The sequence below is a fragment of the Dipteris shenzhenensis genome, chromosome 6, assembly GCF_047967505.1.
Source record: "Dipteris shenzhenensis isolate YYH24624 ecotype China chromosome 6, Dip_SZ_1.0, whole genome shotgun sequence".
Taxonomy (NCBI): Eukaryota; Viridiplantae; Streptophyta; class Polypodiopsida; order Gleicheniales; family Dipteridaceae; genus Dipteris; species Dipteris shenzhenensis.
In genome coordinates, this window is record NC_141601.1 from 44,009,969 (window position 1) to 44,037,559 (window position 27,591).

General features: G+C 44.7%; 1 protein-coding gene across 4 annotated transcripts in view; it reads left to right on the forward strand.

Annotated features, from left to right (window-relative positions):
- The first annotated feature begins 3,683 nt into the window (after positions 1-3,683).
- The window catches only part of LOC147901211 (protein ABA AND ROS SENSITIVE 1-like), a 78,870-nt gene continuing 54,962 nt past the window's right edge, over positions 3,684-27,591 (forward strand). Inside the window, exons 1-2 of one of the 4 annotated variants that reach the window (XM_087376251.1) lie at positions 3,684-3,867; positions 15,803-15,983. In XM_087376251.1, the coding sequence (XP_087232377.1) occupies positions 15,892-15,983 (92 nt within the window). In that variant the 5' untranslated portion in view covers positions 3,684-3,867; positions 15,803-15,891. Of the gene's footprint in view, positions 3,868-5,999; positions 6,378-15,802; positions 15,984-27,591 lie in introns of those variants that run through there. The other 3 variants (XM_087376252.1, XM_087376253.1, XM_087376250.1) reach the window with 3 other exon arrangements.

The following is a 27,591-nucleotide window of genomic DNA, read 5'->3' on the forward strand; positions in this document are numbered from 1 at the left end:
GTAATCCCTGGTCCTCTACACTCCCATTGATGCAAGCACTGTCGAACCCTCTTGGTTCCCATCTTCTATCGTGATCTCGGTATTACAATTGACGTAACATTCCCTTCCCCTTAAGAATGGTTTACGTCCTCGAAAACAAACTTGGGAAACATCCTTTGGAGATTGCTTACCCTTTCCCAAGTTGAACTCTCTTCAGGTCTATCTTTCCACTTAACCAGACATTCTTGCCATATTGTATGTCATGTTCTTTTTTCTTGTCTATCTAAAATTCTTTCTCGTTCATGTGGTAAAGATGCAGGTTCAATGGGTTCAACTAGGACTTCATTTCCTATGAGATTATCATCATCTCCTAACTTCCTTTTTAGCCTACTAACATGAAAAACTGGATGTACTCTACATCCCTTGAGTAAGGCTAATTTGTAAGCAAGTTCTCCAATTCTCTTAAGTATTGTGAATGGTCAACAATACCTCAAAGATAACTTTGGTCATTTACCTATTTTTAGGGATTCTGAAGATTCAGGTACCTTAAGATAGACTTTCTCATTTGCTTCAAACTCCAACCTTCTACGGTGAGGGTTTGCATAACTTCGTGCTCTATCCTAAGCCCTTCTTATGCTATCTTTAGCTAAGTTAAGCATTTGATTCATATCTTCAAGAAAGTCTTTGGCCATCTGAGTCCCACCACCATTACGGCTCATGGTTGCAATCCATACATCATCATGAATGGACTAAAACTTGTAGCTAAATGTTTGGCATTGCTATATGCAAATTCTAATATGGGCAAATACTATTCCCAATTAGTTTGCCGTTTACTTACATATGCTCAGAGCATATCCTCAATGATCCGATTGACCCTTTTAGTTTGACCATCACTTAGTGGATGATCCATGGTACTCATATTCAATGAAGTTTCTAACCTCATTAACAAAGCCCTCCAAAAATGGTTGTCAAACTTGCTATCCTTCCGGCTGGTAGCCCATACAATTTGTAAACATGCTCCACAAATAGTCTAGCTAATTCTGGAGTTTTAATATCTTCATTGACAAGAATAAAACGAGCCATCTTGGTCAACCGATCAACAATTACCCACACAGAGTTGTGCCCCCTCTGTGTCCTAGTAGGTAATCCCATAATAAAATCCATGGAGATGCTTTTCCATTTGCCAAATGCAATCTCCAATGGGTATAGGAGACCTCCTACCTTAAGGTGTTCAAGATTATTGACCTGGCATTTTTGGCACTTCAATACATAGTCTTGGACATCGTTACCTATTCTAGGCCAAAAGAATTGCCTTTTCAGAAGTGCGTACGTCTTTGGAATTCCCGGGTGTTGAGCACTCAAACTATCATGACACTCAAAAAGAATTTGGCACCTAATGTCATTATTATGTGGGACCATACTCTACCCTTATAGAGTAGGTAGCCGTCCTCAACAGTATACTTTTTCCACTTGATTCCTTTATCACCAACCTATGGTGTGTAACCATTTTCATGTGTCTCCTCTGTGAAAGCCTCTCGATTAGTTGGATCCCTATTTCTAATTTCTTTTCAAATTTTAGAGAAGTAAGGATCAAACTCACATTTCCCTTTTAAGGGCTCTAAGAAATCATTCTAAATTTGAGTAAAACTTAATTAACAATTGGCATTCGGCTAAGGGAGTCTGCTACCACATTGAACTTCCCTTTCCAATATGTCAATTGTATATCAAACTATTGCATTCATTCCGACCATCTCGCTTTTCTATCTTCAAGCTTTGGCTGATTGAAAATCCACTTAATGCTCTCTTGATCAAATATCATCTCGAATTTGGCACCATACAAATAGTGCCTCCACCTCTTCAACGCATAGACTATAGCATATAGTTCCTTCTCATATGTCGAGTAATTCTATTGGGCACGATCTAACTTTTTGCTTTCAAAAGCCACTAGTCGACCTTTTTGTAAAAGTACCGCCCCAACAACAAAATCACTGGCATCTATCTCAACCACAAATGGTTCATTGGGATCCACTACCTTTAAGACAGGAGCTGCTGATATAGCTTCTTTTAATTTTTCAAAACTTCTCCTTTGAGGTTCATCCCATATGAAGGTGCTTCCCTTCCCCTTAAGTTGGTTTGTTCATCGGAACAACAATCTTAGCATAATCTTGGATGAATCTCCTATAGAATCTAGACAAACCTAGGAATATTTGTAATTCTTCTAGGTTTGTAGGATGTGGCCATTCCAATATGGCCCTTACTTTTTCAGGATCCATACGGACCCCTTCTTGGGACATTATATGTCCCAAGTACTTCACTTCTTTTGCAAATAATTCACACTTGGATTCTTTAGCAAAGAGTGAATTATCCCTAAGTAGTCGGAACACTTTTCGCAAATGTTCAAATGCTATTTTCTAGTTTTACTATAGATAAGGATCGACTAAAAATACTATAGCAAATTTTCCTAAATATGGCCTTAAGACACTATTCATAAGTGTCATGAAAGTTGCTGGAGCATTTGTTAGTCCAAATGGCATTACTTTAAATTGATAATGCCCATACCTAGTACGAAATGATGTCTTAAGGACGTCCTCTTCCCTAATTTGTACTTGGTGATATCTTGACCTTAAATCAATTTTAGTAAAATATTTCACCCCTTGCAATTGATCAAAGAACTCATCAATGTGAGGCATAGGATACTTACTTTTAATGGTGATTTTATTTAATGCTCAATAATCTATGCATAAATGCATAGAACCATCATTTTTCTTTACCAATAAAACTGGTGCAGACCAAGGTGAGCTACTTGGTTGAATTTGGCCCTTCCTAATGTATTAAGTTAATTGTCTTTCGACCTCAAGTTCCTCCGTTTGACTAAGCCTATATGGGGGTTTACAAACGAGGTGGATCCAGGAATCAAATCTATTTTATGATCTACTTCTCTCTCAAGGGGTAAACCATTAGGCAAATCAGATGGAAAAACATCTTTAAATTCAAACATTAAATCATTAAAAGAAGATTTATACTTTTGAACATTATTTAAAACAAGATTATCTTTAAAAGAAGCTCTCCTCATATGGGGGCTTACAGATGGGGAGGTTACCTTTCCAACATTTATGTCATCAAGTTTACGATCCTCTTTCTTCCTATTAAAGCATCGTAAGTCTTTGCATAGGACCTATCTCACCCTTGGTCCTCAAGTGTCCTAAATTTATATTGAATCTTGAGGACCTCATGAAGCATGGTATGACTTGACACCATGAATTGCCTGGAAAGGAATTTCGTCTTTGCAAAATAGTCATAGATTAAGTCCCCTATGACCATCATAAAAATAGCTAACCTTTTAGGACCTTTATGGCTTGGGCGGCCATTCTAAGCAATGGGAGACATTGCAGGTACCTAGACCATTACACATCGATCGCCTTGGTGTGGATGCCTGGGATGAGTCCTTTTGTGGCCGGCCAAGCTTGGTTGCCTAGCGAACCAGCCAATCACAGGCTGTTCCACGGTCCCTCTAGCAACATCAAGCTTGCTGACGGGCACACACAAAACTCAAGATGGCCACCTCAAACTTTTTATGCAGTTTGTACGAGCCATGTGCGTGTTTCTTATAGGATATACAAATAGCTCTTAGTGGTTGTTTCTTTTTGTTTTTTGCATTGTATTGTGCCAACAGCGCCCCCATTCGAGGTGACCAAGATAGAATCCTACTGAGGATCGCACGCACTCACCCTGCTTGGTTTAAAGGCTGTTAGCTAGCTCTTAGTGAACCACCCTTTGTCCCATACAATCTCACTCTCCAAAGTGTGAGTACCTTTGTTTGGCACCCAATTGCACGCCCAAAAAGTAATCGGCGATTACGGGAGAAGCGTGGTGTTCCTTAGAGTTGAGGTCAGCCTCCTTTTGCTCCTTATCTTTTGTTTGGAATTAGGTTTCTTGCAAGTAATGCAATGGTGCAGGAGATTGAATTTTTGTTCGATTTACGGATTTGCACGTCATATTTATTGGATGGTATGCAGGGATGATTTTTTCGCGTTAGTTTTGTTAATAAGCGAAAGTTTTATATACCTTGTGAAAGTTTATATGCTTTTATAAAAATAAAAGCTTAGTATATTAGCCACAATTTGAAACTAAAATTAAAAAAAGAGCTAGGTTTAGCCTTTAAGATTGTAAAATTATAAATAAAGTCCATGAAAATTCACCAAAGTTTTATATAATAAATAAATATATTTGGAAACTTTCGCCAATATATTATATATACAATTAAAAATTTTGGCTAGATCTATACAATTAAGCACCAAAAGAAGACTTGTGCCCTTATATCCGACACACATTTGGCTAACTTAAGCCTATGGTAGGCCCATCATTAGCAGTATGTCTACCCCTCATCAAGTCATATAGTAGGGATATATCTCTTCATGCTTCTATCTTTAACAAGAACATGAAAGGACACTACATACATAGGTAAATAGAAACAACAAGTAGATTCTTAGCAAGAAGAATCAAATGATTAAAATGACACAAAATTAAAGAATGAAATTTTCTATAATGGCCTGGTAGAAGGTGTCTTGTTAGATATTTTAAGTATTTCTTTAGTCTTAGTTTATGATCGCGAAAAGTAGGTAAAAATTCAACTAAATTAATGAATAGAGCTAGAGTAGTGAATACGCAATAAGTCACATATTTAGTTGTGTGTGTGTGTGTGTGTGTGAAAATCTAACTTTAATTTCATCATGTACTTCTATACATTTATATATTTAGAAATTTATCAAAATGCAAAGAACTTGCCAGTCAATAGAGGCTTTAAATATAAATCTACCCCTCAAGCAATCTCATACATTTAGTACACTTAAGCCATCTATCCAGTCTCACAATCTTGTATAGTGGAAGATTCTATAGATTTATGACAACAAATAAGAAGAAATGAACTAAACTAAAATGCCACATGCAAATACTTAAATGTATGTATCAATGCATAGGGGGACATACTCTCTTTCTATTTTTACACACACACACACACACACACACACATGTTGTTGGTCTTGGCATTGAAGTCCCATACGAGCAAGACCTCTCCTAGCTACTTGCACCTCTAGATGTCCTCGTGGAGTGCTAAGGAAGGTAAGATATGTCCCTAGAGATTGTCCTAATATAATCCAATGTCTGTGGGGATACATAACATGTTGTAATCCCCTCTCTCCCAGCTCGCTTTAGGGATGCACATTGATGAATGAGCAAAGGGTGACAGTCGAAGAAAGGAAGAATCAAGAAACCCCCTCTTCTGCCATGTCTATATTAGCCCACCCACGTTCCCAACCCAATCCCATACCCATATTAGCCATCCAGCCCCGTGTAGGCATCATTTTGTCCTATCAAGACGTGTGCTCTAGCTTTTTATTAGCCTTTCTCTCTTAATCTCTATATCCATAATCTTCATGGAAATGCCACCCTTTTGAACCCTTTGGATCATCAGTCATTACTAATGCACCAATGCACATCGTTTTTGGTTCGTTTTTGGTGATGGGCGAGGAAGCCTTTGCTAATGTGCCAATGCACATCTTTTTTGTTCAATAGCTTTTATAGTAGGTTACATTGACAACATTGATGCACAATGGGCAAAGGATATTAAGTAATCTCCTACAATACTGGCCAACAATGCATGTCGTTTTTGTTCCTAGGTTTGAGTCACAATATTGATGTACAATGCTCAAAGGGTATTTACTTTGTCTTTAAACATGCCTCTATTTAATGTATGCCAAATGGCCATGTGCAGGCACTTGAGTTTAGGGGTCAACCAACTCCACATGTCTGTTATGCACATGGCAACATCATCCCTTACAATACTTGATTCCATTTGATTGGTCCCACTAAATGAGACCCCATTCCACAATTATCATGCAGCTAGTTAGCTTTTAGGTCCTCTGAACTACATTTTAGGTTGGCTTCGAGACTATACCCACCAACTTTGTGGGTCTTCAAAACAAGGGCAAATGCCCTCCATACTCTTGCGAGGCATGTTAGGAGGGGCTGAAAACTGCATCAAGATCTAACAATCCTAAACACTGCATCAGCCCCTACTAACAAGGGCAAATGCCCTCCATACTCCATACTCCGTAAATTTGATCCTAGCTTGGTAGGTTGTCTTTGACGTTGCTGCTCTCTAGTCGCCTCTTGCTAGGCTAGATATAGGGCTTGATGCCCTCACCATCTTACACCCACAAAGAGGAGGTGATGTCGACGAGTTCGCTTCCTTCGGCGACCCTCTCACAACTGCCAATGTGTTAATAGAAGTTGCTGGCTGCAGATTTCCTCTCGACCACGAGATCAATTCTAAGTTGTACTTATGGCGTGGGCATTCCTGGAATCTTGAAGTCGACGCCGTCGTCAATTCTTCCAACGAGGTAATTTTATCACGTTGCATTACTGCCTTGACTTAGGATAGTGTCCAGCAGCGAATCAATCCGGCCTCTCTGAAGTTAAAAGATCAAATATTTTCCTGTAGCATGTAACACCAGATTTCACGAACTTGACATCTTTCTTTTGCCGATCAAGCGTTTGTTAAAGAAGCTTGGCTCTTCTCTTTTGTGTGGTAAAGAACGTGGTGCCGCCCAAGCTCCGTTCCAAGCTTGGAATCTTTAAACCGAGTAAGAGCCAGTCATTGAGTTCCCTTTTCCTTTGTCCTGGAGCGTCCAGCCTACATGCATTGCCACGGAGTTATGCATTGCCACTAAATGGTGTTGCCATGGATTAGGCTAACTTTACCATGGCGTTGAAGAATTGTTTGTAATAAAGCACAAAGCATAAGAAGAAATTAGAGATAGCTAATCCCTTAATTATGAAACTCTCTATCTGTAAGTGGGTTGGTAAGCCATAACATAGATGCCCAAAGTGGTATCATTACGTCGAAGGACCTTTCCCTTCAATTGACGTTCATGATGAACGCCGTCAGCTATCCGGTATTCTGTTCCTTCCATAATGTACTTGTTGTCTCATCAAATTCAGGAGTTGGTTAGCTTAAGTAGATGCACGGAGTGATATTTATTGTGACTTTGTTAAAGGCCAGATTTAGTCTAATTTTGATGTAAGGCAAGGCTTCAGTATTGCATGCAAGGAAGAAAGAAACTTGTCTGAAGTTTGGACTTAAGAACAGTGTGACGTTGCCCAAACTCAGCATGTTCATGCTGGATCATAGGTCAGGACTTTTCTTGGACAGAGGTGTTTCAGGGACTTGATGAAGAGTAGATAAACCTTGCTAATGCAACTCTAGGCGGCTTTCATTTGTATTTGAAGCATGTACAGAATGCAGAAATAAGAAAAGCCCTTAGTTGTGAAATTCATTACACATGGAATGGGTTTACCTCAGTAACCTCAGGGATTCTTATTAAACCATGCAGTGGGTCTTCTGATCAATGCACATACCCTTCGGCGGGCTCATGTGAGTCCTCTTGTACTAATACAGTAATTGGCCAATTGACATACAGCGTTCACATATTAATCAGACACTGTTTCATCAGGCCATATAATTAGTAAATGACAATTCTGGCATTCTAGCCATTTTATGAACTATGGCATTAGAATTTAACTTGATACTATGTTGTCTGCTTCGGTACACTCCATCCTGCAGTTCCAGTTCAAGAAAGATAGTACAGGTCTGGAGCTGCAGACAAAGTGCACACACTCTCATATGTGACTTAAGTGGGATGGGTTTGCCTTTATGCACAATGGTTTCTGTGGAAGTTGGAGCTTCATTTGAGGACTTGGTGACAACCATTGGCATGGGTGCAAGGCTGAAAACTTCTCGCCCCAATGATTCCTGTGCCGTAGATTGAGAGGTGGTGAGAGAATGACAGTCGGTATCAAGTAGGAGATTTTATGGTCCAAAATTAATGAAGGGTAAAATAAAAGTAGAAAGTCTTGTTTTGGTTTTGGTTCAAGGTGAATCAGCTATGGAGATCGCAACTTATGCTTGGGTACTGATGAGAATATAAGCATAGCTGTGCTTTCTAAGTTATTAAAATTTATAGTTTTCTATTTTACTCTTTACAAACCCCCTTCTTGCTTCTCTTTTTTATAGAAAAGAGGGCAGTGCAGGATAGCGGGGAGAGAGAGAGAGAGAGAGAGAGAGAGAGAGAGAGAGATTTTTATTAATGTTGAAAGGCCGAAATGACATGAGACCAAAATCTGAATACATCGTTAGATACACCCCATGATGGGGAACATGCTGATTCCAATAGAAGGATGCAACATCTACAAGTGCAAGGCACTTATCCAACGACCTGGGTACCATGGAAAGCATGCCGCAGATATTCCTCCACCATTCGTTCACCTTCTATACTAACGATCAGTTTCAGGATGGCATGCTGTGCTAGGGGTGAGTTAAGTACCTGCTGCTGTAAATAATTCCTGCCAGAAATGACCCATAAATTTTGCAGCTGGGTCTTGGTAGGTATGAAATGGGCAGCTTATGCTTGGGTACTGATGAGGACATAAGCGTAGCTTTGCATACTAAGTTATTATTCTTTCATTTACTCATATTTTGTCTATAGTTCGATTTACGGATTTGCACGTCATATTTATTGGATGGTATGACATCTATCACATGGACTGCTTTTCAAATTTTCAGGACAAGCCTCTTTTCTAAACATGTGAGAAATGTGCGTTTTAATATTTTGGATTTCCACTAGATAACGTAGAATACACAAAGCATCACAAACATTTAGCTAATAGGGCCTGAATTGTAGTGTAATCGTTTAGTCCTACTTGAGGGACTCGTCTCCATCACCTTGCACTTGGCCGTATACTAAGTCGATGCGATTCTAGCCAAACCATTTGTTGTCATTCACTGTAGTACAACGCAAAGGAGTTGAGATGCCATTTTCTTTGCATAAATCAAGGCAAGAGTCAATACAAGATTTCAGCGAGCTTTGTTATCCAAGCTATTCTTAGTTCCTTGGATTCCTATGCAACACTGATTACTTTTAGTTATTAAGTACATGAAATACCATTAGGAAGAAAAAAGTCCACCGGGTCATCAGGATTTATTAGGAGAGGAGGTAGGTATCGCCCCACTTCTAAGCAAGACGTTGCTTTGCAGATCTTTGATTTTCTTGTGAATGTATTGGCAGGCCAGGCAATGGCTTACATTCGCAAAAAATTTCCACGATGGAGACTCGTCCGACAAGCTGAAATCGATCAACGATCATTTGCTTAAGCGATCCGTTTTAGCAGGAACTGGCACCTCGGTCTCGTTGGTAGACATCACTATTTTCGTGGCAGTGAGAGATGCAGTGGTAGGCACCTCTTTCGCTTTCTTGAGAATTTCCTACACGCTTTTGATGTGGCCTCGGTAGTAGCCTGATTTCAGCTCGTATGATGCTGAGGTGCAGGTAAATTTAGACTCTGCGCACCAGGATCATTATCTGAATTTGGTTTGTTGGTTTGACTACGTCCAGGTAATCATTCCTGCAAGAGCACCTTTGAATGGATTTAAAGTGCTAATCAACTCCTGCAATCTGACGAATCAAAGAGAAGGCTCATTGCCATGGGCATATACACAGGCACAAAAGTTGAACAAAGCAAAAGGGGGGCTCGGTGCCGAGCCCCCCTACAAGTCTCTTCACCCACTCTCATGAGACCTCCAAGCCTCATGCGACTGCACAACGCTCACACAAATCGAGAGGTTAGGATCGATTCTCTCTGTCTCTCCCCCCCTTCCTTCCTTTACTTAGAAGTTGCTTGCCTCTCTTAGAGCTACTTTGCTAGCCTTGCTAGAGCTAGCAGGTTAAGCTTCTCTCGATTTGACATCGCTGCAACCGGCTGCAGAGCTGCCATGTCTTTTGGAAGGCTCGGCGCCGAGCCCCCCCCTACAAGTTTTTATACTGAAATGTTAATGGCAAGGCTATTGCTGTTGCTCTCAGCAGCAACAGCCCTTTCCTTGCCTCTGGTGCTCCCTTCACTTCCCATTTTGGTGCAAAATCTACACGTTTGTTATTTTAACTATCTACATGTTTTCTTTGATAGACTTTGCTTGGCCTCTATCATCCCAATCTCCCCACTCCCGAGACACAACCGTGCGCAGCAAGCCTTGGCGCACTCGCACAAGCCTCTCCACCACTATGAACATGTAAGCAAACCTTGTGGCTGGAGGTTTCAGTAGCTCAAGGTCATTGTAAGCCCGATAGATGCTAAGGACTTTGGTTCTCTTCGTGACAAACTTCACGATACTGCGGGCTGTGGAGAAGATGGCATCAATCCAAGGTATCTTCGATCAAGAGATCAAGGCAATGTGAGGCACAAGGTGTCCACACAATCTTAGGGAACTCATCTTCTAACATGGCACCCATTGACACACAATTGCTGCCATTATCTGTCACCACCTGCACCACATTCTCAACACCTATCTCCATAATGGCTGCCCGTATATGCTCCCAAATATACAACCCTGTAATCAGTGTACCTGCAGTGGAAGCGTCTATGGCTCTCAAGAACATTGTCCCCTTGCAAGAAGACACTAAAATATTGTACACACTCCTCCTGCGTGTATCTAACCATCCATCGCATAAGAGTGTGCATCCATATTTTTTCCAAGTCTCTTTCAAGGGCTTCATTTGGTTTTCCACACATTCCCTCTCTCTTCTTAGCTCTCTTGTCCGCAAGGCCTTATGTATAGGCCCTTCCCATTCATACCCAATGCGGCTCACGGCTCTCATGGCCTTCCTCCATCGTGTAGTCTTTGCCACATTAAAGGGTATTGCACACTGTATGAAGAGCTCTGTAAGCTCACTAGTGGCCTCCTTCACTGCTTGCTTTTGCAAGCGTGCTTGAATGCTAGACCTTTTCAGTGATCCTTTTTTTCCCGCACTAGCATCCACACTAATTGATCCATGTGGCAAGGGTGTTCTTGTAGCACTAGGACCCGCGCTCGATGTAGTTGATGCCCCTCTACTTCTCTTTGCAAAACCCAATGTGCTGGCATCATCCAATGGCTCAGTGTCAGCAGCCTCTTCTTCATCTTGCAGCCCTTGCCCTCCACTTTCTGCTGATGTACTGTCGTACTGTTTGACTTCTAACTTCATCTTAGATGTGTTCACAAAGTCTCTTCCTAGAGAATAGTTGGAGCACCTCATATGACACGTGGGTATAGGCCCATAGTCAGTCATTGAGAGCGGGTGTTAGAATAGGTCGTTGGCTTATGTATGAGCCCCATACGAGGACGCCGGCAAATGTTGCTATAAGGGCTATTAAGGCTTGGGGACCGCTCCAGGATAGGAAGGCATTGGTCCCTTTTTATAGGTCTTCAAGGGTGTTTCCAAAAGCGTTATCTAGGGTATGAATCTACACACCCTTGTTGCTGGAAGTTTCCCCTTTACTAGAAGGAATATTCTCTTGATTGTTTTCTTTGGCCATCGCCGGTGCATACATCTTATCTTACCGCATCGAAAGCAATGGTTCTCTTTCATGTTTTCCTTTCTCGCTATTAGCTAATATACGAGGCCGAGGAGGATAAAGAGTTGGACTAGAACTGAGAAAAAGTGTGGGAAGAAAGAAGGATATTGGCTTTTCCTTTTGACTTTTGATGTTGATTGCGAGAATTAGGCACTAATGAAAAAGGTGGCTCATCCTTACACCAAGGCCTTTAGAAGATAGCTCCTGAGTTTTTGCATGACTAGGGGCTTCTCGAAGCGACTTGGATTTGTAGTGGTGAATTTACTTCTAATTTGGGGCCGCAATCTAGATTGGAACTTTCTCACGGGCTCACTCCTACCAATATGTTTGGAAAGTCTCATCACCTTAGTGGTAACTTAGTACTTCTAGCCCTTTCCTTTGACCTTTAAAAAAAAAATAGAAACATGAACTTTCTATCAATGCTTGGAAAAATGAACATACAAGTCGGCTATCTCGAAGGCTTTGACAAGGAAAAAAACCCCCAAGCCTGGTGGATAGAAAGACCAACATGGTTTCTGAGAACCCAGCTCACTGCCTAGGGTATCTCGGGGGCAGGGGCTAACAAACGGGGGGGGGGACTATGCAACTAGCGAATCCCTCGCGGCATAAAAATGTAAAAGACGCATGCAGGCCATGTCTTGTAGAAACGCTCTTGCCTTTCGGCGGTCGCTCTAGAATGTGATGCCTTGTGTTGCCACTTGGCGCGCAAAGTATAGATGATGTCTTGCCAAATAGCAACCAGAGTGGCCGTAGGTGAAACACGATGCTCTCCCATCACTAGGCTGCAACACGTGACCCATATGTTGGATGCCGTAATGGCCATTGTCTCTTATACACCATCTTGAAGAGCTGGAAGAGGATGCGGTTGAGCTGGAGGGGTTGCCTTGTGCAGCTCAATCCGGTGAATGCTCTGTCTATGTATTCTGTAAGCTCGGGAGACCTTGTCTATGTGGAAGGCATGACCTCCCGCAACTAGGCCGCCATGCCCCAAGTTAAATCCCAGTGAATACTTTGCATCCGGGCCACAATCCAAAGGGATCCTAGCTAGATCCTTTCGGCGCTTGGGCGGCTCCAAAGGCAGCGTGGGAGCATCTCAAAGACACCGTCCATGCTATGTCAGTGCTCGTCCACCCGCATCTGCTCTAGCCAAGGGCCTATGGGTAGACCTTCATGAGCGGTCAGCCAGAAGAAGTACGAGGTTGGACCAAGGATACTTGCTGCTTAGCCGAATGTCTCTCTCTCCCAAGAATCCATGTCAATGCCTCAATCTGTAGTCAGACTTTGAAGGTAGTACTCACAAAAACCATTAATTCTAATCGCATATATTGGTATACCAAATTACATGTAGCATTATGGGATTATTGAACGGCTTATAACATTACAACCAATCTTACTCCATTTCGCATGGCCTTTGGATTGGAAGATGTCGTCCCAGCCAAGTTTCTGGTCCCGAGTTTACGGAGTGCTCTACAACATGAATTGGGTGAACCTCAAGCAATCCAGCGTAGACTCGAACAGCTTACCAAGCTCAATGAGCCGTCCAATCCGTGTCGTGTAGGAGAAAAAGGGTATCTCCTCCACCCTCTCTGTGTGACCTACCTTGAACGGCCAAAACCAGTCTCTTGGGTCCCACTAGATCTCTCAAAGGTGGCGGCCCTCCCAAAGCTAGAGTCGCCACTAGGGGTGTCTTGATCCGAGATGTTGGGAGGATCGATAAACCATGCCTTGCGTAAACGTCCCACCACCCTGATCAACTGCTAGTGGAGTGAGTCTAGGCCTCTATCCATCTATGGTTCTCCCTCTGTCAGTGGCTGGAGGAGTCCCCCAACAGCCCGTACTCTGAAGAAACTGGCTCGACCACTGCCTCACCTCATCATAACCGCAGAGGGACCCTTATCCTAGAAAACTAACCTAGCCATTTGCCGTCCGTCCAAGTCTACATTGGTACCCTCCACATCCCTGGTGTGGTTGCGTCTCTCTCTCATCCGATGTCTTGCTCCTCGGAGATGGGAGAGAGTCCTTTGTCGCGTCTCTGGGTCGGGTGGGAGCCTAATCCATGCCCCAAAGGAGCTAGCTGGACCGCCCACTGAGCCTAGCCTATATGTGTCTGTTGCACGAGCATACATCCATTCTGATCTCGTACCTTTGGGTGCCAAATGAGGGGTTGACGCTTGAGCCTTGAACTCCTCTTAGCAGCGAGGTGGTCAGTCTCAGCCACACCCTGAAAAGGCTCCGCATCAGTGGGGATCCCTTGCCCATGAGGGAGCCCTTTCCTTTAACTTAGCCAAAGTCGACCTTAGTTTACACCTTGTGTACTTAGGGCCATGCCTTATTTCCAAAGGAAGACGTCACTTGTTAAAGTCAAAGAGACCTTTTTGAGTCAAAATTTTTTGCTCTTTAACAAAGGTTGAATTCTAATCCTCACTGGAGGACAAGTTTTTGTGCCACATAACCGCCACATTAACAATTGAAAATCATTAGACACGTGGCATCAATCCATATTAGTAACAATTGATACCCATAGTATGCTCTAGAGATACATTCGCACCAAATTCAAGACTTAAAGAGCACACTTCTTGTACTCATCATCTAGGAGACATCTTCTTTGGCATTACAGTGTGGAGAACTCGTTCTTCATGAAAGTTTGGTGGATAGAGAGCACTCTCCAACGTTCATCAGTCTAAAGGCTACATCTAGGTACCTCTTATGCACTTTGACCTTGTCTTTAAAGGAGCCTTTTTCTCCCCAAATTTCCATATATCTTTGCTATTATATTGGAATTCAGATCAAACTGAATTGGATGAAAGGGCAAACCCCACACTATAACATGGACTTACTAGTCATCCTAACTAGGAAACTCCACAACAAGGGGAATTTATAATTCATTTAATAGCATTCATATCAACATAATCTTCTTGGATCATAATAATAGGTGAGCACAGTGACCTTATTCTCTCACATGAATTGAGCAATGTGCCACTACAAACTACAGCTTGTGAGGTTGTATGGTTCTAGAGGCTGTTGTGGGAATTGGATTTGTTTGTAAGGGATCGACTCCCATTTATTTAGACAATTCGAGCAGCATACACTTGGCTAGGACTATTGTTGCACTAGCACAAAGAGGCGCATCATCATTTCATCCGAGAAAAGATACTATTCAGTGATGTTGATTTCATTTATTACCCCACATAGAGTAAGTGGCATAAATTTTCACAAAGCCATTCAGCTTTGACAAGTTCTCATACCTGAGAGATTGACTGGGAGTTTGCCAAAACCTCTTGCAACTTAAGAAGGGGAGTGACAGATAAGTTGCTTTGAGGTTTTCAGTCTTGCTCAACTTTTTGTAGTCATGCTGCCAGTAGGATAACATATTGGAAAATTTTCTCTCACAATAATTTTTCTTTTGCACTCACCCTCATGAATGAAGTGCAATTCAAGGGAGGGTGTTGAGAATATAAATTGTACTATGTGCCTAATTGGGGTAAAGTGTAAACAAGAGAGTAGAAATGGGCATGTCCCACCTTCTAAAGGCCTATGTAAAATAGGGCTCCAGATTTATCTATATAACCTGTAAGTTTATCATTTTACGATAGAGAAGTGTATAGAATTTTAGAATTGTAGTGGCCCTCTCCTCTCCTCTACTAGACTTCCTAACAGCTCTCTCAACTATGCCTTGTTCATGTTGCATCTTTTTTCATGTTCATTAATAGTGTCCAAATTTATGACTTACTTGCACTGAATAGCTGATAAAATATTGTATCTCTTCTTTCATAACCGGTTCTTAATTTTGTTTGTTTTGATGGTTGTATTCATTATGGGAATCTTGTGTTTTTTTGAGTGTACTTGTGGTTGGATGCTAATTCATTAATCTCTTCTTGCATGATCATGCATTAAAATTTTCTTCTGGTTGTAGCTACTTTTGATTGACCTTCTTTTGTCACTGCTTTCCCAAGACTGCTACAATGGATTGGAGTCTATTCCTCTATTTTTTGACACCTTGTAGAGGTAGCTTGCTTTGCAAACTGGCTCACACATGCTCACAAAATTCATACGTCTTCGGTGACTCCTCAATCACAAACTTGCATTCTTTACCCACCTTGTCACTTTTTTAATGTGCAACCATGCTTAGAGGGCCTGCCAATTAGATTTTCCTTCGCCATGCCTACGCGCATGTAAGCTTCATGGAGGTCCCCTAACGTATTTAATCAGTATACTATTGGATGATAGTCTCATTGCTCTGCTATTTTTGAATTTCTTGTGTCTATGCTCCCTACATTTTGTTGTTGTGTCTCCATCAATTTTTATTGATTTGGTGTAATTACTTCAAGCTCTGGATGTACTGCGCTGCCTCATGACTTAAACACGCATGTACGTAATGCAGGCACGGTTATATGAAGGGCTCATGATCTGATGTGTATACAGTTTCCATTTTACCATGTAGAGCGATACACGGTTGGAACACATATATAAATGGATGTTGGGATGAACAAAGCTTTGCTGCGCTCTCGTATGAAGGAGGCTGCCCAAAAAAGAGAGAAGCGTATTGATTCTCCCCTAGTGAGGTAGTGTAATTTTCCTTTAACTGTATTTGCTTAAAGGTCCAATAGTTGAGACTAACAAAGTTAGAGAGAGAGAGAGAGAGAGAGAGAGAGAGAGAGAGAGAGAGAGATGTATTAACGTCCACAGGAGGCCTCGCGGGCCTATGGGACAAAGTACACAGAAAAGCGAACTCATACAAGGACGCGCTAGGGCCCTTGCTGAGTACTAATCTATGCTAACAAAATCATAATCATGAATAGAAATAGTCAACTGCAACTGCATAGTGGACTGGATCAATCTATCCAGTATTAGGTACAAACTGAAAAACAAGCTTGTCCCGGCGCCGGGACTTAGAAACAGAATCAGAAACCGAAGCCTGGTACAGTGATGGCTCTGTGGTGGCTGCGAAGATATCTCATATTTGTGTCTGTCGAGCTGTCTCGCGCTGCGGTGGGGGACGCGGTCTCCTCGCTCTCTGAACTCTCTGAGCTATGTCTAGAGTGACCCCCTGTCTCTGTCGGTCTACCTTGAGGACAGCTGTGATAGGTTGGACCTCAATAGAGTGTACTTTGGGGGGACTCTGTCGCGCATGTGGTCGCTGCGTCCCCCTCTTGGTGGTACCGTGTCGGCTGCTAATCCAAATTGTTCTCATGTCGGCTAGCTTCTCCTCCACTCCACTATGTCTTGGGGCTGACTCAAATGTATGGAAGTCTGTGACGCGTCGTCGTGCCCGGTCATCCTCTATGTCCTATGGTGGTTTGGCCATCCCCCCCCCATGCTTTCTGATTTGTCGCAGTAGTGTCTCCCTATGCCGACACATCTCCATCAGATAGAGCCCGATACAGACCTGGTCATGGAAATGGATAAGTCGTAATAGAGGGCCGAAGCCACTCCCCTCCAGGTAGAGGCAGTGGTAACGTCCCTGGATCTTGGAGTAGGCTGGGCAACCACAAAGAAAATGTTCCTCTGTCTCAATCGCCCTCAGCGTACATAGTGTGCAGACCCGTTGCTCTCTGGTATACCTGCTACTCTCCCTGCCTTGATCCTTAATTGATGGGATGAAACCCACATCTGACCAATGGCAGTCCTCAGTGCATTGGAGACTCCTCTGTCCTTGAGATGCTAGGGTCTGATGACGAATCCCTCCGTTGATACTCTCAAGAAGTAGTCGTGGTAGAATTGGGTCTTGGTGGGGGGCTCCTGGTTCCCCCCCCCCCCCCAAGTCCGGGATGTATGAAGTTGGAGGAGGTCTAACCGTATGATACGGTTGATCTCATCGTGTGGGATCGACTCAGGAGGCGCATCCATGCTGTATTGAAAGGAGGGAAGCCTATCCATCTGGATACCGTGCCTGGCAAGCCATGTAGATATGCGTGCATACCATGTGTCTACCCCGCTCTCTGCTAGCCGTCTAGATGACTCTAGGGCCAACCTCGGAAGTCTCCAGTGGGGTAAGTCCCAGACTCTGTGGATGAAAGTAACTAGTGTCATGGCGAACTCTACTTGTACTATCTCATGTGGGACTGAGGGCTTACATCGGATCATCTTGGACCCCCTCGTCACCTGTAGCCGCTTGAAGCTCCTCCAGTTTGTCCTCGAGAGATCGCATCCCCAAAAGGGTGTTGCATACATGGCAGTTGGTTGCACAAGTGAAACCTTTCGCTCATTAAAAAAAAAAGCCAATACACTTTCATTTGCTCTCCCTCTCTCCCTCTCTCAACAGGTTCACTAGGGCCCAGGACAATCGTCGGGTTGGACCCCCCTGAAGGTTTTTATTACTTGAGAGAAAAGTGAGTACACGAGTTCAGCGTAGAAGCTGTCATACAAAATCCAACGTGAATGAATCATTACATGAGCTCTAAGGCTGCCCTTTTTGGCAACAAGCCACTTGTCAATTTCTACTTTACTTTCCTAATTACATGCCACTAAGGGCAACTCTGGAGTCTTCGAAGCACTTGGTCACGCGAACCGCCTCCTAGACTCTTGGTAGGCTCTCGTAGCGCTTAGGAAAGTCACTCTTCCTAGTACCTGCAACAATTAATTAAAGCGCACCACCATGGCACCCATTAATTGTTAGCGCTTTGCATGCAAATAATACAGTGTGGACTAATTCTGGTCATGGTGGGTGTCCCCACTGAACACATGTGCACACACAACAAATATAAAAATATATATTTATATTTATTCTCTGGTTGATCGGAGTCAACACTCTTGATTATAATTAAGAGGCTTTGACCAAGGGTCGAGGCGCCTTAATTATAGTCAAGTCTCTCCAACCGAAGTTGGCACATCTTGGTTAACCGTAGTTAACCCTCTTGGCAATAAACCAAGTCTCGTTGACCGAAGTCAACACTCTCTGACTGTAGTCAGCTCTGTGGTTCTCTGGTTAACCGTAGCTAACCCTCTTGGTAATAAACCAAGTCTCCCCGATCGAAGTCAGGTTTACTTGACCAGAGTAAAGTATCTTTGACCGTAGTCAATTCTCTGACCATTAAAAGAACTCTTTGACCATAATTAACACATATGAAAACTCTATAATTATGATCAAATAAATGGTCAACTAGGATATTTACATGATGGTGACATCCCCTCGGCTTCTATTCAGTTGACCTCAACTAAAAAGCTTCCTTGTAAACATCCAAAAGTTGTGGATGATCGGACAACATGTCTTCATCCATCCACTTGGCATCTAATGCCATATAGTTCTTGAATTTTACAAGATACCTGTAAAACTTCTTCCTTGAGGGCCTTTGCATACAGTATGGTACACAATCTGCTCTGGTTGAAGGACCTCCTCCAGCTCATCCACTTGGGGTGGATCTTCTGATATCGGCTCTGTAGGCTTTGGATCCTGGAATTTCTTTAGAAGACTCACATGGAATGCATTGCCTCCAATGCTCTGGCAATGCTAACCTGTATGCAACCTTATTTATTCTTTCTGTAACCCTGAAAGGGCCATAGTATCTGGGAGATAACTTTGCATACACTTTCTGTTTGCCTTTAAACTTGCGGAGCCTAGATTTCTCGAACTTAAAAGTACCCAATCCCCTTCCTTGAGATCTAACCGTCTCCTATGCTTATCTGTAGCTCTTTTATGCTTCTCTTGAGACCTTTCAATTGCTGTCCGGACTTGGCTATAAGCTGTCTGGAGGTCTCTCACAAACTGATTAGCTGCAAATATTTCGTCCTTGGTCCTCAGGATAGGTGGCAGAATCACCTTCCCATAAATGATTTCAAAGGGGGCTTTCCCTGTAGAGCTGTATACTGTATTATTGTAAGCAAACTCTACCAATGGTAGGTACTTTTCCCAGTCTGAACCTTGGTCACCCACGTAGCATTTCAGCATATCCAATGCTGTAGAATTTGCTACTTTACTTTGACCATCTGTCTGGGAATGGAAAGAAGAAGAAAAATTCAGATTCGTCCCCATGTTATCAAATAAAGCTCTCGAGAATAGACTGGTCATTCTTCCAAGAAAGAGACTTCTATTAAGTAAGAGAAAAAACCCACGAGAGCAAGCTCAAAGCGGAATACATCATGAAATCATGAGGATAAATAAAACCCCCTCAGAGTGAGGTGGAAAACAACCAAGGCTGAGGCTGAAAGTGCCACCTCAACCCTGTAGTAGTCTCAGAGAAGAAAGGAGAATCCTTCTATTCCCTGAAGAAAGAAGCCCTCCTAGCTGAGGCTGCACAGGAGTCTCCCTGCAGACTCGTCCATACGGGCATCAAAGTATGTACGGTGTCTGTCCAGATACTAGCCAATGTGTGCGAGGGATGAACCTGAGTACCCTCCAAAGCCTCTGTGCATTTGGCTCTCTAGATATGCCAGGATGCTATGCTCGCTAGAATCTCCCAAGAAGTATCCACAGAGGCATGTAGAGCTGTAAAAGGAAGGTGTGGTACCACATCCAACGAATAGGACTCAATCTGATGACGTCGAACCGAAATGGCCCGAGAGGAGTCAAATCTCTCATAGAATACCTGAGGCTTTGTAAGAGAAAGCCAAGCCACTGAGCCCCATGTCATAAAGAATGGGGAGTGGGCAAAGTGATTGAAAATCCTGGCTACCCCTATCCAAATCATCCTCGCCTGTCTGCAATCCCATAAGCAATGTTGAATAGTCTCCGAAGCAGAGAGGCAACGAGGGCCAGTAGGGTCGGCTCTGAACCTGGATCAATCCCACCATGGATAGAGAGCCAAAAGAAGATAGTGATCTTTCTATTCGTGTGGGATTTCCAGAGTCTCCTCCAAAAGCACCTCTGCAGATCCGGAGTGATATCAAATGTCTCCCAATGAGGAACTCTGGAAGGTCTCCAACCTCTACTACTGAGCTGAAATCTCCTGGCATTACTGACCGTGTAACAAAAGAAGGGGATGCTCTTCTCTCGATGCCTTGCGTCAATCCACTCCCACTCTTCGGGGTCCCACAATACCTGATGGGAACTCCCCCATAGAGCCAGAGCCTCTAAGACTTGGTGGAGAGTAGCCGGGGGTCTGGGTCGGTCTAGGAACCACTCTGAATCTGATCCCTGCACCAAAAGACCTACAACCCTGATAGGCTGAAAAGTAGACTCAAGCAAGATGTCCTCTGTGGACTTGAGTAATCTGCCACCATCCTGGACACTAAAAACTAAAGCATCCTCCTGTGCATCTCGAAAGGCCAAAACTTGAAGCGGAACACCGCGTCTCGTAAAAGTACCTGCCCAAGTGGAGCAAGTGAGTGGCATATCATCTGTGTCTACCTAAACCTCTGGAAGGGCTGCCTTAATCTGCAAGATCCTCCCTGCACTCCCTCTGAGATGTCCTGTCAACCTTGATTTGGTCTCCTCTGGAAGCCTGTGGAAAGCTTTCCAAGACCCCATAGATGATGCAGGTCCCCTCTCCCACCTGGACCACTGCATGTAGAGTGAGGCACCCAGTGGTCTACCATGATCGTCTAAAATACTTTCATTCCACATGATGGGTTGCCTATCAATCTCTTCATGAGAGGAAGGAGGAATCCTCCGAAGAGTGCTCATGAAACTGGCCCAAGCTTTCAGAATGGCAACCATGAGAGGGGACAAAGGTGATCTGAGGTGTGCTGTGGTGAAGATCCACCTAATACTGCTCATCCAGTCTCCTCCTGAAGAAGGTGTGCACCTCTGTATGCTGCTAATAAGAAAGTCCTTCCACGGTTCCTGCCTTGGCATAAGTCCCCGCACCACCATCTTGCATAGTAAAGCTCTGCACTGTAAATCTGGATCAATAATATTGAGACCCCCTTCCTGTGTAGGGAGGATGAGGGTCTCCCAAGCCACCCTAGCTAAGGCATCTGCTGTGCCATCAAGCCCACTCCAAAGAAAGTTTCTGATCAGTCTCCTGAGCTGAATGATGCAGTCCCTAGAACGGCACTAGCATGAACAAACAAACCAGGCCGTGGCCAAGAGGACCTGGTTGACCACCACAACTCTAGAGGCAAGATCCAGCTTGGCTAAGCTCCAAAAAAGGAGCTTCCTCCTGATGCTCTCCAACACGGGAGCAAACTGCTGCGTGGAAGAAATATCCAAGCCGACCTGGCAGCCCAAATACCTGACAGGCACACCCCTCTGAACCCAAGTGAATCCTATGTCAAGCCCCCAAACTGGAGTGTCCTCATCACTGATCCAAAAGCCATTGGATTTATGCCAATTTATTTGCGCCCCTGCCGCCAAGCAAAATAAATCCAATGCTGTCCTGAAAGAAGTATGCGTCTGTGGAGTGGCATCCAAGTAAACTACTGTGTCATCTGCCAACTCACTGTCAAGTAGCTCCTCTTCCCTTCTGATGGGAAGTCTCAGCCCAAAGATGTCAGCTTGAGATCTAACATAGATACTCATAGCTTCGGCCACGAACAAAAAAAGGAAAGGAGCAAGGGGGCATCCCTGACAGACTGATCTCGAAATTTGAAATCTCTCACCCCTTACCCCACCAATAAATACCTGGCTGTGGGCTGATGTGTACAAAGAGGAAACACCTCTGATCCAAGCATCAGTAAAGCCAAAACGTAGAAGGGTGCCCTCCAAAAAACCCCAATCTACTCTGTCATAAGCTTTCTCAAAATCCAAAAGTTAGAATGGCTAGATTCTGGCCACTCTTCATGGCCCATTCTGAAGCTTCCCAGAAAGAGAAAATGTTATAAAAAATGCTTCTGCCATGCACAAATCCCGTCTGAGTGTCATGAATAAGATCAGGGAGAAGGGGCTGCAATCGGAGGCTGATTGCCTTGGCTAGAATCTTGTAACAAGTCCCCAGAAGTGTGATAGGCCTCCACTGGGACACTAAATCTCTGCAACCTCCTTTCGGGATAAGGTGGATGAGACCCTCTGTAAGGCATCTTGCCAGAGTCCCAAATGGCCTGCAGGGTTGAAGTAATGTAGTCTCCAATGATATCCCAAAATGCAATGAAAAAAGAAGGGGTGAGGCCATCCGAACGTGGGCACTTGCCCTTGTGAAGGGCTGAAAGTGCAATCCTGAACTCTGTGTTGGTGAAAGGTGCATTGAGCAAAACATGCATATGCGGATTCACCAACAAAGGGATGCTCTGCCAAATAGCCTGTCTAGCATCCTCTCTATCATGTGTCTCAGGATCAGCAGTAAGAAGGGTGGCATAAAAATCTGAAGCTATGCGTAAGACATCATCAGGCTCTGTCTGTAAAACCCCATGTGAGTCAATAAGCTGGGATACACTCTCTCTACTATGTCTAGGGCCAAGAGTAGAGAAAAAGTGTTTATTGACTCTACCACCCATCTGAATCCAGAAGGACTCCCGTGCATGAAAGGCATACTCTGCTCTTTGATCAAGCAATATTTGCTGATGAGCCCTTGCTGCAGCAAGGCGCTCCTGAATCCAAGCATCTGAAGGCCGTTTCTGCTCTTCCCTCTGCAAAGCTGCCAACTGCTGGCGAACACCAATCTCACGTCTGAGAATATCTCGTCTCCTAGTACAAGCAACTGAGAGGTAGAAGTCGCTAATACCAGAAAGGGCAGTAGCTACATGTGATGGATATGGTTGCCCACCCTGGACATGAGAAACCCATATCTGCAGGGCTGCCTCTGTAAGGTCCTCCTCTGTGTACAAGGCATCTGGAATCCTGATGCTGGCAGACCGGCCTCTCAAGTGAGGCTCTGAGATAGCCAGCACAACAGGAAAGTGGTCTGAAGTGGAAACCCCAGCAGCAATGCATACCGATCCACCTCTGTCTAGCGCCCAATCATCTACATAGAATCTATCAATGCGTGCATGAATAGGCATCTGCTGCCTCCTGTTCAACCAAGAGAACAGGAGGGACTGTGGCTGAATAAGAAAGGCATCGTCCAACCAAGTATCTCTGCCACAGAAGTGAAAAAGGCAGGCATCCCAAGCTGCTCTCTCCAAAGAGTGAAGTCCTCCTTCTCTACCCCCTTTTTTATCTGACGGTAACTCAACCATGTTAAAGTCACCTCCAATCACCCATGAATCCGCAATGGGGGCCCAGGAGAGCAAATCCTTCCACATAAGGACACGTTCCCCTCTAATGTTGGAGGCATACAGGTTAAGGAAACCAACCTTACGTCCTCCAATCAAAAGAATAATCCACTGAGCTCTAGAGGGAATAATGACTCCGTGTCCAATAACTAAGGGGAGAACCGACTGCGAAACTGAAATAGAAGTGCCCCCTCTGGTGCCCAAGGCAGGCGACCAAAAAGTATTGCCAGAAAGCAACTTGCCTGACTTGGCACAATCTCTAGAATCCAGTTTGTGCTCTTGAATAAACAAGATATCAATGGAACCCCCAATAACACCTGGATGAAGCTGATCCCGGATCAGTTGTCTACGGCGGCGATGTGGGACGCCACCTAGGCCCTATATGTTCCAACTAATAATCCTCATCGACGGGAGGATGTAGAGTGGAACACCTTACCTGACCTAGTGGCGGAAACAAACCTTTCAACAGGGAAAGACCTCCTGCTCAAGGAGCGAGGAATGGAACCAAGTAGCGGAAAATTAATAGGGGAAAGAACCCTGCCACCTGAAGAAGCAGCCCTGTCAGCAGGAAACCCAATCACAGGCTCACCAAAAGTAGCGGGCACAAACCCTCCTTTGGGAAATCTGAATCATCTGCCAGGGCTGAAAATGAGTTCCTATGAAGCAAGCCAGACACCGGAGTGCGAAGGATCCCTTCTGAGGGAAGAGGATCAATAGTGTAAACCATCCCCTTCCCCCTATCCAAGGGAGGAAGTGAGGACTGCTCTCGATCTTGTGTCTGCCCAGCCGCGGAGACCTCTACTGCCTCAAGGAGAGTGTCTGGCACCGTTGGTTCTAGGGAAGAAGCTGCAACCGAGGAGGAGGTCGAAGCTTCAGTGTCTCGGACTGTGCGAGGTGAGACTAGAGGGACAACTCGAGGTGAAGCAGAGTCCACTAGTGTACCCTCGTGAACTGAAGGAGGGATCTGCACACGAGCTGGAACCCACTAGAATGCATCGCGTGCCCCTGAGGTAGGTGGAGGTCGAGGAGCAGGTGATGGACCTGTACCACCCCCTGTCGAGGCCGAGGAGCAGGTGCTGGATCTGTACCACCACCATCTTGAGGAGGACCGCCATGCGGAGGTCGAGGAGCAGGTGTTGGACCTGTACCACCCCTCTGTCGAGGCCGAGGAGCAAGTGCTGGACCTGTACCACCCCCCTGTTGAGGCCGTGGGGCGGTAGCTGTACCAGAGGGCTTCTTGGGCCTTTTCTTCTTCCTGGGGCAATCCTTGGCAAAGTGTCCAATGGACCTGCATATCCTGCACTGATCCGGTCTGCCTGAAATCTCTACTCTTTGGCGAAAAAAGGAACCATCCGGGCGTTGGATCATAACATGGTCCATCTTGAGGTTAGAATCCTTACAGAGCATCCTAACTCTAGGTACCCCATCAGCCTTGGTTGCCTCTGCTGCAGTCAATGGCAACCCAGGGAGGGGTGGGATCTCAGTAACCGCGCCAAAATGCTCCCCAATAATAGAAAGAAGTCGATGATAAAACTGGGGAAGCCCGGGAAATCTGATGAAGAGCGAAAAGATTTCCTTATCTGCCTCCACTGGGTCGAAACCAATATCAAAGGCGTCAAAGAAGATCTTCCTGTGTCCCAGGTGTAAAAACTCAGCTTTGAGCACAGCGCTCGCAGCCTCTGGATTGTCAAAAACAACCTCGAAAAAACCTCGTCCCAGAAGACAAACATCTAACAATTGTGGAGTGAGGTCTGGGGGGAGAGCCACAAGCATCCAGTTTTTGGCTTGGGATCTGGACGGGTGAGACCCGAAGATGCGTGCTAGCAACGTGGTAGAGCATTCAATCTCTACATCCTTCTTGAGCTGCTGCAACTCGTCTTTAGAAAAAGTAATAGTTTTCACGCCCGGTGGAGGTGGAGTAGGATTGGCTGACGGAATATCCATTGCCAATTGAGGTGAAGAGGCCGACTTTGACAATTTTGGGGGCTCCTTCCGCTCCAAAAAATGCTGGGGAGAATGAGGAAGGAAAAAGACGGGGGTAGGGGTAGAGAACAGGATAGGAGGTGAGGAGGGAACAGGGGTAGGGGCGAGGAGGGGAGGGGTAGAGGGGAGAGGCTGAGAGGCTGAAGGGGAGGGGGCAAGCTGAGAGGGAGGGAGTGCGCAGGCTAGGGAGAGGAGAGGGAGAGGAAGGAGAGGCAGGGAGGGGGCGGGCTGTGAGGCAGGGAGGGGGCGGGCTGAGAGGAGAGGGAGAGGAGGGAGAGGAGAGGGAGGGAGGGAGGGGGCGGCGGCGCAGGCTGAGAGGGAGAGGAGAGGGAGAGGAAGGAGAGGCAGGGAAGGGGCGGGCTGAGAGGAAGGGAGGGGGCGGCCCAGGCTGAGAGGGAGAGGAGAGGGAGAGGAAGGAGAGGCAGGGAGGGGCGGTGGCGCAGGCTGAGAGGGAGAGGAGAAGGAGTGGGCTGAAGGGAAGGGGGCGGGCTGAGAGGGAGAGGAGGAGAAGGGAGGGAGGGGCTGAGGGAGGGGGAGGGGGATGGGCTGAGGGCAAGGGAGAGAGGGAGGGAGGGGCTGAGGGAGAGGGGGCAGCAAGGGAGCGGGGAGGGGATCTCGATCACTGACAATGGACTTCGGCATACCATGGTGCTTAAAGATTTGTGCCATGAAAAGTTTAGCCATATGATTTTCCTTTATGGTTTTGCGAACTGGAATGAAATGAGCTTGCTTGTTGAATCTATCAATGATAGTCCAAATCCCATCATTCCCTGACTTTGATCTTGGCAAATAAAAAATGAAGTCCATTGTAATACTTTCCCACGGTGCCTGAGGCACGGGAAGAGGCATAAGTAGGCTAGGTGCCTTCCGTCTATCATACTTCACTTTCTGACACGTAAGGCATTCAGTAACAAACTGATGTATATCTTTCCGCATCCCTGGCCAAAAGAAATACCTCTCTAGTGCTAGAGTTGTTGCTGTAATTCCTCTATGTCCAGCATAGGGAGGTGCATGGCATTCCTCCAAAATCTTTTTCCTCATCGCCCGGGTGATGCATAGGCAATCATCTTTCATTAGATACCCATCTTTCAGGGAATAGTGACTGGTGGATTGCCCCTCTTGCATTTGCTGTAAAATCTCACCAAAATCTGCATCATTAGCATATTGCTCCCTCATGCCTTCCAGGTCCTGATGATAAGCAATAGTCACATTATTGACTTGGGATCTTCAGGACAAGGCATCTGCCACTCTGTTCCAAATTCCTGGGGTATGGACAATCTGAAAATGATACATTGACAGCATATTTGCCCATTTTATATGCTTCTCGGAAAGTTTTGTCTGAGTTAAAAAGTATCTCAGACTTTGGTGATCTGTTTTAACAGTAAAATCTGCACCCAAAAGATAATGCTTCCATGTATGGATGGCATGGATTACAGCCAATAACTCTTCTCATAGATTCCCAAATATCTCTCTGCATCCTGGAGTCTCCTGCTCTCATAAGCCACTACATGACCATTCTCATGCAATGCAGCCCCAACACATTCCCCACAAGCATCACAATCCACATCAAATGGTTGATACAAATATGAAACGATTAAGATTGGCTCTGTAGTCAGCCTCTCCTTGAGTGTGGTGAAAGCTGTCTTTTGAGGAATTCCCCATCTGAAAGCTGCATTTTTCTTAGTAAGATCGTGGAGTGGAGCGGCTATATCCACAAAATGCTTGATAAATCTTCTGTAGTAAGAACACAGGCCTAGGAAACTTTGAACTTCATGCACAGTTCTCAGCTCTGGCCATTCCTGAATGGCACGGATCTTTGCTGGATCCATCTGTATCCCATTCTTGGATATTATATACCCCAGATAATGGATTTCTTCCAGGAAGAATTCACTTTTCTTGCTGTTTGCATAGAGCTGATGATTTCTCAGCTCTTGAAACACTATAGCAAGATGTTCCTTGTGCTCTTCTTCGGACTTAGAAAAGACAATTATGTCATCGAAGAAGGTACCAGTGAACTGTCTGTAGGGTCGGAAGATACGATCCATCATCCTATTGAAGGTAGCTGGGGCATTTGTTAATCCAAAAGGCATCACCAGATATTCATACAACCCAAAAGTAGTGCGGAACGCTGTCTTGTGCACATCCTGGGGCTGTATCCTCACT